Source organism: Photinus pyralis, unplaced genomic scaffold (assembly GCF_008802855.1).
Source record: "Photinus pyralis isolate 1611_PpyrPB1 unplaced genomic scaffold, Ppyr1.3 Ppyr1.4_LG8, whole genome shotgun sequence".
NCBI classification, from domain to species: Eukaryota; Metazoa; Arthropoda; class Insecta; order Coleoptera; family Lampyridae; genus Photinus; species Photinus pyralis.
This window is the reverse complement of record NW_022170819.1, coordinates 21525048-21535980: the sequence shown is the minus strand read 5'-3', so window position 1 is coordinate 21535980 and position 10933 is coordinate 21525048. Positions and strand designations below refer to the sequence as shown.

Here is a 10933-nt window from a genome sequence, read left to right as displayed (position 1 = left end):
TTTTTCGCGAATTTCATCCAAGTTTCGCTCCATTTCATGCATGACATTCATATGACCATCGGTGATTGACTTAAACGATTTTACAAACATGTGTAGGTATCCATTTGTTACGGCATCGCCATCGTTCACCGGATCAGCTAGATGGGTTAGCCGATTACCACGCATATCATATTGTTGGCTTGCGGCGTTCCGAGTACTATTATCCACATATTGTTTTGTAGCAACATCGCTACCCTTAGCAGGATCGGCAACATTACATATTCTCTTGTTTTGCATATCATAATCATTAGCAGCGGTAAATTGCAAGGTATTCTGTTCGTTATATAATCTTGAGGACGAATGTCTTCCGAATTTGTCAACGCTCATTTTCGGACTAAGCAATTATACCTTCTTCTCGGAGCTCCTCTTCAATGCTTAAAATCTCGTTGTTGTGTCCGGTATGACCGGCTGCTTGCGATGCGTGTAACAGTCTGAGACGCTCGACTAGTTCGTAGGGAGTATTCCAATACACGTACTCCTTCTGTTTATTATTAACCTCCTTCACACCTGCTCCAAAATGTTCCGATAGTAGCGGCTTCACGATCTTAACGTATTTATGCGACTTAGTACCCATGATTTGTTGTCTAGGGTCGTAGTTCCTTTTGTATGCGTTAGTAGCTAATAAAATATCTTTATACGATTGACTATCCTTGAAGGAGTAATTATGTGGCTTTTTGAGCACGAGCAATTCATATAGCCCAGGAGTGCCGGTATAAAGTGTATTTTTTATGTTTATATCGGGTCCTTCAAACTGCACTATAGAATCTCCTATAGCCCACTCTTTGAATTCGGAATCGTATCGAAGTCCGTGAACGTGATCGACCTCTCCCATCGCATCCTTAATCATCCGATCGATATAATGACGAGGTAAATGATGATACTGGTCTAAAAATTGCTGATCATCATGTAGCTGTGATAAGTTGCTAATCGATCTAGTAGTTTCCTCCGCTTCATCGTTTTCTTCTTCGTCAAGCGCTATTTCGCTAATATCGGGCGGAAAACTAATTCGTTTACGAACTGCAGTATTTTCGGTGCGTCTAGGCGTTGCAAATTGTTCTTGCATTGGAGTTGATTCATATTCAATTTTATTTTCAACTTTTGGCGTTAACGCTTGTTTTTTCAACTCCTGCTTAGCTAGCGTCTTCAATGGGTCAACTATAGGCTTATAAGTCTCTTCCACTAATCGCAATGTTTCGGTTTCGCCTCTTTTAAGAGCCGCAAGCTTGCGTTTTATTTCGCTACGGGTTTTAGTTAATTTTCTTTTAATTGCCTGATCTTGCGCGTTCATCTTAACGGCCCGCATACAATCAACTAAACTGATTATCGATGAAAAGTGCTTCTAATAGCAGTCCAAAGGCGGTTCATATCGGTGCAAAAACGGTTCGTAGCAATCAAAAGCTGTTCAATAGCGGTCCAACATCGGTTCAAAGCTGTCCAAAACCGGTTCAAAACAGCTCGAAAGCGGTTCATAAGCGGTTCAGAGGCGGTCCAAAGGCGGTTCATAGCGGTCCAATATCGGTTCACAGCTGTCCAAAACCGGTTCAAAGCAGTTCTAAAGCGGTTCATAAGCGGTTCAGAGGCGGTCCAACATCGGTTCAAAGCTACCCACACCGGCTCAATGATGTTGTTCAAAAGTAGTTCAAAGTTGTCCAAGTGTGATATAACAATCAAAACCTCGTCGATATCGGCCATAATCAAAGTCCTTTACAATACACATGAAATCGTGCTTATGCATCCAACACTTTGAGCCCATTAATTTAAACTGCTCAAAGGTCATGTCGCTACCAACATGCTCATCATATACATGTTTCAAATTTATATAGTCTTGCTTAAATAGGACAATAACGTTTACATTATCGCGTATTAGCTGCTTAGGTATTTTGGAATATGTCTGACAAAGATAGAACGAGTCCACACCAGAATGTCGTCCTCTGCAGAAATAATCCCTAATTATATCTTGATTTAGACACGCAACATCGTCAAATATCATTATCGAATTTTTGCTAATCTCCTCTAGAGTTATTACGTCATCCTTATCACTATAAGCATTATACTTAATGCCTTTAATGGGTTTAAGTACTTGTTCCAGATATTTATACTTCGGCTGCTCTAACGACTTGGAGTATACATATACATTTTCAAACTTCAGACCATTCGCTGCTTCTAATAAACTTATCATCGCATTCGTTTTTCCGGATCCCGATGGTCCACAGATGACCGCTCTAATTGAAGCCGGAAATAATGAGCCGTGTTTCCCCGACACTTCCGATTCAGTATACAAATCATGATCCTCAACATGCAATTGCTGAGGTTGCTTCATAAACTTCATTATTACTCGATAGTTTGAGTTATACTGATCAGTTCATGGCCGATCGCCGAGTAGGAAAGGGGTTTATAAACAGCTTGATAAACAAATTGCCGGTGGAACTTCATATCCCCGGATATCAATACTGCGGACCGGGAACCAAACTACAGCAGCGTCTAGCTCGGGGTGATCAAGGAATAAATCAGTTGGACGCTGCATGCAAGCAACACGACATCGCATACAATCAATTCAAAGACGTTGAGAATCGTCATCGGGCCGATAAAGAACTTCAAATTCGAGCTTGGGATCGTGTAAAGGCAAAGGACGCTAGTTTTGGAGAGAAAGCAGCAGCATTAGCCGTAGCTGGAGCAATGAAGGCCAAAAGGAAGCTTGGCATGGGAGTAACACGACGTATCGCAAAGCGCGGGAAAAAGAAGAAGACTTGTTCGTTTAGAGGCGGAGTTTTAACGCCAATTCGAAATTCAATAAAAGGCCTATCATCATCGGCAAACTTGAATAAACTTATCAAAATAAGTTTGTTGGCCGCCAAGAAAGCGGTTAAAGCTGCAGGCGGTAAGCAAAGAGTGAGAGTGCCGCGAGTGATACCAATACCTAAAGTCGGAGGTTTTCTTCCGTTCCTAGTACCGCTCTTTGCCGGTCTTTCAGCTGCGGGCGCAATGGCCGGTGGAGCTAGCGGTATAGCTAAAGCAATTAACGATGCGTCGGCCGCGAAGAAGCAGCTGGAGGAAAATAAACGGCATAACATGGCAATGGAGGCCGCCTCGTTGGGTAAACAAGGCAGTTCGCTGTATCTTCAACCGCGTAAGACTGGATACGCCTTATATTTAAAACCATATCCGGCAAAAAACTTTTAAATTTGCCGCGAAAAGCATTAACGGACTCGGATCTTGTAAAGTATGCGAAAGACGTACCCTTCTTCAGAGGAGTGTTTATGCGTGATAAATTACCGCGAAAACCCCATTTAAACGAGTGCGCTATCGTAAACCTGGATGATGCTAAAGGAAGAGGTACGCATTGGGTTGCTTTCAAGAAACGCGGCATGAAGGCAGTTTACTATGATAGCTTCGGCGACTTGACGCCACCAATAGAAATAGTTAAATATTTATCCGGATGCAACATCATATACAATTATACTAGGGAGCAAAATTATAATACGCTGATATGTGGACATTTATGTTTAAATTTTCTGTATAATAAATAATAATTGAACCTAGAGTTTGTTTACTTCATCAGTCATGTCTCAAACGTTCACCTTAACAGGTGCCGGCAACGTCCTCAGCACCTCATATTTTCCACCGATCGAACTAGACCGCAATTATCAATATGGATTAGGGTTGGTTGGCTTTTACGGCTGTAATTCTATACGCAATATATTTGAGGGAAACAACAAATTTTACTATGCAGCGGCCGATAGCATCTTCAAAGAGATTACCATTCCGAGTGGCGCGTATGAAATTGAAGAGATCAACAGGATTCTACAGCATCATATAAACGAACCAACCAATTCGATGGACTTTATGTTGAGACCTAATAATAATACGCTAAAATGCGAAATGAAAACCATACATGATATTGACTTTAGGAAATCGAACTCCATCGGTCGCATGCTCGGTTTCTCTCCTAAATTGTATAAAGGAGGTAGAACCCATGAATCTGATCTGGACGTGCAAATAATCAACGCTACTAATATACACGTCGAGTGTAATCTAACGGGTGGAGCATACAGAAACAGTGCGCTATCTCATACAATCTTTGAATTTGACGTACACGTTGAGCCGGGCTATAAGTTAATCAAGGAGCCGGCTACGATTATATATTTACCGGTACTCGCGCATCAAATAGATAACATAACCTTGAGGTTAGTCGATCAAGACGGTCATTTAGTAGATTTCGGCGAAGAAAGAGTGACTATTCGATTGGAGCTGAAAAAATATGGGACTTAAAATTTTCTGTAAGCAAGGTTCTTCATTTAGTCATCCATCGTCGGCCATCGACGCAACAATTGCTCACGGTGCATTAACCGAAGACGACGTACAGTTTTTGCAATATCTCGGCTATACAGTACTAAGAAAAGATGGAAGAAGCATTAAAAAACCTATTCACGGGCGTAAAGTATGAAGACATGATCGTGGAATGCGATCGCAGAACATACCATCCTTATACGACAAACGCTTATGGTAACTCCGATGAGATTAATCTCGTCATACAGAAAGCGGATCTCATCACGGCCACCTACGATAGCGTTATATATTTAGAAGGAACGCTGAATCCGACTACCGCAAATAAAGCTTACGATTTCACCAACAACGCGCCGCTCTTTCTCTTCGACGAAATTAGGTTTATTTTGGGTGATCAGGTGATAGAAACTGTTCGATTACCCGGAATAAACAGCACCATCAAGGGGTTTTGCTCATACACATCAGATCAAAGCAGATGCTTATCGCATGCAGGTTGGAGCCCTTCCGGGTCTCCTCAGATACTAAATAGCACGAAGACGGCTTTCTGCGCTTCCATACCTCTAAAGCATGTACTCGGGTTTGCCGAAGGATACAGGAAGCCTCTAGTCAACATCCGTCAAGAACTGATATTAATTCGTTCCAAGGACGATAGTGATTGCTATAAAGGCGAGACTGAAGTTAAGATTAATCTTACGAAGGTAACATGGAAAGTTCCGTACATAATTCCTAACGATGCTATGAAGTTATCGATCTACGGGAGGATTAACAAGAATTCGCCGATACAAGTGGCGTTTCATGCGCGCGACCTTTACGTATACCCAACCTTACCCAGCACCAGATCATTGGTTTGGTCGGTAAAAAGCAGCACCGGTTTTCAACGGCCTCAATGGCTACTGATTGCGTTCCAAACTAGGAAGCGAAATAACAAAGAAGCAGATGCGAGCGAGTTTAACCATTTAAGCATTTCCAATATAAAAGCAAACATTAACAACCGAAGATATCCGTATGAGCAGCAAAATCTGGTTTTTACCGATAACAAGTATGTGGATGCTTACGAAGAATATTTAAACTTTCGTAATCAATATTACGACTCGTCGCAGGAGAGCTCCCTTCTTAGCTACAAAGAGTTCGAAAAGCAGCCTATCTTCATTATCAATTGCACCCGTCAAAACGAGAGCGTCCATAACGTGGTGATCGATTTGAAGCTGGAAGTTGAAGCATCATCTGCATTTGCAAATGAAACTATCGCTTACTGCGTTATTTTACATGATGCATTAATCGAGTATGAACCGTTTACTGGCATCGTACGCAAAACTTAAATATAGGTCACGTAAAAGTGTAATTAAACTTTATATAAATGAAGAGTGTCAGTTTTGACGAATCAAAAAATAAAATTTATATCTTGCGAGTGTGGTCCTATGCTCACAGAGAAGCAAGAAAGGGTCCGTGGGAAACTGTCGCATTAGATAGGTACCGCTTCAAATGTAAAATAGAACGCATTGCAGCTGTTTTGGAGCCCATATTATGTAATCGTATTAAGATGTATCAATTGCAATAAAGTAAAAAAATGATTGATTGATTTTGGTTGTTTTATTTAAAAAAAATTACTGAATTACATGCGTATTATAAATATAATAAACGTTAGATAATGCGCAACAACAAAGTGAGCGCACATGATAGTAGCAACATGCTTCTAATTTAGGTAGAGCTGGTTCTTCTTCCACCTCGGTGACATTTTGCGATAGAGTTTTTCGAATGAAATCGGCTTTTTCTTTTCCTTTAACGTATACTTGGTCTGATGATGATATTAACTGGCGAAGTATAATTGGAAACATGTAGGATGGCGTATGACCATGCTCCCATTTAATTCCGTGATGGTTATGAATTAGCCAGGTAGCTTGCCGTTGTAAATCGGTAGATAAGCTATTCCACGGAAATGGAGGCCTGAACATAAAATGAGCAACCTGCTTGCCATTATAAATCGCCAGTTCTTTTGGTATAAATACGTTTCTTGATGTTTTAAAGCCTTGTACATCGATTACAGTCTGCACCATTATGTCGTTGAGAGAGGATTAAGTATTTATAACCTAATTTTTAATTCATTTCAATATATTCCCGCACTACCACATCCTTATTAGTCCTCCAAAAGAAAATTTTGAATCAGTATAGATTTTACAATCATGCAAGCTGCAGTTGTCGTACTGAGCTGGTTTTTCTGTATTAGTGCTAATGCTGCTGCTGCTGCTGCTGATAATGTTGACGACGGCAGCGATACAATCAGTGAGCGTGAAATCGATATGGCATATAGTCATCTCACCAAATATGGATATATAAAGGAGCCTGGTGAAGGTGAATCAACTCAAGATAATCGTACAAATATCACCGTTAACGCTTTAAAGAAATTTCAAGAACTCTATAAACTACCTAGTGATGGCAGATTAAATGCCGAAACATTACAACTCATGTCTCGACCTAGATGCGGAAATATTGATGACCCAGCAGCGTATATGACTCATCGGTATAAATGGACAAAACAGACTTTGATTTACTATATTTCCAATATGCATGACCTGCACATTTTACAGATGACGGATAAAGCATTTCAAGTTTGGGCGAACCACACAAATTTGAAATTCAAATATAGCTCAAGGAACCCAGACATATTAATATCATTTCATACCCGAAAGCATGAGTTCGCTTCACCACCATATCCGCAATGTGCATTCGAGTTTGATGGATTGGGCAATGTATTAGCCCATGCATACTTTCCCTCCAGAGATCAGAATGTTGTTGAAATGCATATAGATTGGGAAGAACGCTGGCATGTAGCAGATGCAAATGCACCTCCCCCCGGTTATTCTAGTTATTTCCAAGTTGTCTTACACGAAATAGGTCATACTCTCGGATTACACCATTCGAGCGATGAAAATGCACTCATGTTTCCTTATTACAATTCAAATATGATCACGCTACATGAGGATGATATAGCTGGAATCCGAGCACTATATCCTAGTGATACTGCTGGTACCCCTTCACCAGAGAATAAAACTTATCATCTTTCAACGGGTATTAAGACAACTACACCTACTCTCAAGACCATTAAACCACCTGACCTGTGTACCATTCAAATCGAACACTTTTTGATTCTAAACAAACGACTTTATATGTTTTATGAACATTGGGTTTGGATATCTGCGTTAAACAGCAGCAAAGTGGAACCTGCCAAGAATCTGCTTGAGTGGTTAACGTTTCTTCCGGCATCTTTTAAACGTTTGGAAGCGGTATATCAAAAGCCTAACGGTGATGTTGTCTTCTTTAGTGGCGGTCGCATATATATAGTGCAATTCCCTAGTCTGCAACTGCTACCAGGATGGCCTCAACCTTATAGCCACTTCACAATTCCCAACAGCCATAAAGTGAATGCTGCAGTTAACACCTATACCGGACGCACGCTTATTTATCATGGTGCAAATGAACTGCTAGATTTGGATGATTGTAGTCATCGGCCTAAAAATCGCTTAATATATGCGGAAACCTTTCCGGATATTCCGGCTAAGATAACTTCTATATTCAAATACATGGATGGATACCTATACTTTATCACCGGAAATAAATTTCATAAATATAGTGAATATACAGGTCGTGTAATTCAATCAGGTGACATTGATCTATCCTTATTCAATATTCATTGTGCTAATAAAGGCGTATTGGAGCAATTATATAATGTATTAGCTAAACTTTTAAAGTTTGATAAACATATTGAATTGTATATGCGGCATTAGGTGGATAATAAGTTGATGTGTATCCATACCTATGAATAAATAAAAAGCATTTTTATGTTAAAAAATTATTTATTTTAACATGCTAATTTTACTAACAACCGTATTTATAAATTTTCGAGGGTGAATGTTTACAATTTCTGTTAGAAGAGTCAAGTCTTGCAAATTATCATACTTTTCCTTCCAACTGCTTAGCGATGTTAACAATTTGAGATTTTGGCATATCAATTTCCCTCTCGATAAAATGCTCTCTTCGCTAGTAACACCTTCGGTATGTAGAATTTTTGCAACCTCACGCGTAAAGTCATCATAAAGACAATACATCGCATAGTGGTTGGCAACATCCAATTTTTGAGTAATTACTTCGGAAGCGATAAATATCATATCGATTGCTTGCTTGGAAAATATTATAGATTTATCTGATTCGCTTATTCGAATACATCCGCCGTCTTCTTCTTCTTCCGCTTCAAGTATTATTATTTTGGACTCGGTAAAAATTTCATGCTTGCTCCTTCTTTTAGGCGTACACTGCACCATATGTTTAATTAAGTGTTCAGTTTTAAAATTGAATATTTCTTTCCATTCGCAACGCTCAAATTGTAAATACTGGTCATCATAATGCGGAGGACATGATATTTGCACGATGGAATCGAAAAAGTACTCGTCCAGTGTAACGCCAACTTCGAGAATAATGCCTCCGTCTAAGAATAACGACCACGAAGATATTAAGGTTTCCTTTCCTATAAACATACATCTTTTGCTTCCACAATAATCGGCGTTATTCAATGCATACCTTGCTCCTCTTTCGAGGATTCATTCACCGATAATTTATCCAGCGAAAGTGATGACTTTGCATCATCTTCGCTACCCCACGAATCTTGCGATTGTTGCTGTATTTGTGCACTCATCTCGATATAAATCGATTTTTTACTTTCTTATTACTCTTATACCTGCTCTTAAAAGTACTTTTGGAGGGGATTTGAAGAAATCCATCATGCGCAGTGTATCTTAAAGGTGTAGGTATAAAACGGGGATGCTAATGTTCATTTCGGTCCTCATATCGAACGATAATGGATCGAATACTTTACAACATCGCTAGGCGAGAGGCTCAAAAGGAGTCTAATTATATTGAGACGAAGAGCGAATTGTTAAGTTTAAGTGTAAATGACTTATTGAAAATATGGATCAAGATTCCAACCGTATTTCAAAGAGATTGTGAGCTGCGGAATCGAATACGATGTACAAAACACTGGAATCAACCATGGCAGCGCACCCACATCGATGGTCCAGCGCCGTTAATGATTTATTGTAGAGATTGTATTATGGCGGAGCGCACACAAAAAACTTTGTAGCTTCATAATTTCTAGCATTTTGTATATGTAGATATTTATTATATTAATTAAAATAAAATGGTTATTACACCTTTAAGCGTCTTATCATAGCTGCTATAAATAAACACTATCGCGAGATTGCAGCTTCCCATTCTAATTATAATAACAACTAAATTTCGCACGCTGTTACTCTATACCTATAGCAGGTAGGGTTAGCTGTAGCTCATATGTGAGTATCTAACGCCACCCTCTACGCCCCTGCAATCGCGCGCCCCTTTTAGCTCAGTTGACTAAAGCGGTAGATTCGTAATTCATGTATCGACGGGCATCCGTTCATGTTAACAGGAAACTTACATCCGGTAAATTCTAATCAGCAGGAAACAGCGTCCGGTCACGTCAACAGGAAGCAGCATCCGGTCACGTCAACAGGAAACGTAAATGGCGGGAACAGGAAGCAACATCCGGTTATCGGCAGGAAGCAGCATCCGGTAAATTCTAATCAGCAGGAAACAGCGTCCGGTCGTTAACAGGAAACTAACATCCGTTCACATCAACAGGAAGCAGCGTCCGGTCACGTCAACAGGAAGCAGCATCCGGTAAATTCTAATCAGCAGGAAACGTAAATGGCGGGAACAGGAAGCAACATCCGTTCACGTCAACAGGAAGCAGCGTCCGGTAAATTCTAATCAGCAGTATGCGTTTCCTGGTCCAGAAATAAACGCGGGAAACCTAGATATGACGTAAACAAAATGGCCGATACTGCATTCTGATTGGTGTGACGCCGTAAATAAAATGGCCGATACTGCATTCCGATTGGTGTGACGCGTTTCCTGATCCAACCCAAAAATGTGACGTAGACAAAATGGCCGATACTGCATTCTGATTGGTGTGACACGTTTCCTGATCCAACCCAAAATGTGACGTAGACAAAATGGCCGACCGAAATACTCGATTCTGATTGGTGTGACGCGTTTCCTGGTCTAGATCCCCCCGGACGCAAAACAGCCAAAATGTGACGTAGACAAAATGGCCGATACTGCATTCTGATTGGCTCACACGTGACCACGTGACCGAAATACTCGATTCTGATTGGTGTGACGTCACTTCCTGGTCCCGTACGTACATTGCTCATCTACTTTCGATTAATCAAATAATCGATTAATCGATTAATTTAATAGAATAATCAAACCCGATTATCGTTTGATTATAATCGATTAATCGATTTTTTTGCCCAACGCTAACCAAGACACTACCACCAGAAATAAAACTTTTTAAAATTAAAAAATAAGTATACACAAAATCAAACCCCGTGCTCAGATAAATTTTAAAATGCCACTCTGTCAAACGTTCAAGAATGAAGATACTATACAGGCGTTAAAGTTCTAATTAGTTGTGGTCATACGTACCTAAACCTGATTTTTCGGACCTAATTACTTTTACCTTGTAATAAACCTTATTCATCTTCCAGAAATAATAGAAAGGATGTCATTACGATGTATC

The 10933-nt window shown here is 40.0% G+C and overlaps 2 protein-coding genes across 2 annotated transcripts; one reads left to right on the top strand and one right to left on the bottom strand.

Moving 5' to 3' along the window:
• Positions 1-4439: 4439 nt before the first annotated feature.
• On the top strand, positions 4440-5642 carry LOC116179449. Its single transcript, XM_031499241.1, has one exon. It carries the CDS (start codon positions 4440-4442, stop codon positions 5640-5642), a length of 1203 nt encoding a protein of 400 aa, XP_031355101.1.
• Positions 5643-7416: 1774 nt separating this feature from the next.
• On the bottom strand, positions 7417-10566 carry LOC116178527. The gene is made up of 2 exons (XM_031498037.1): positions 8896-10566; positions 7417-8842 (listed from the first exon to the last, which is right to left on the bottom strand). The coding sequence occupies exons 1-2, from the start codon at positions 9008-9010 to the stop codon at positions 8175-8177; spliced, it is 783 nt and encodes a 260-aa protein (XP_031353897.1). The 5' UTR covers positions 9011-10566; the 3' UTR covers positions 7417-8174.
• Between the last annotated feature and the right edge of the window lie 367 nt (positions 10567-10933).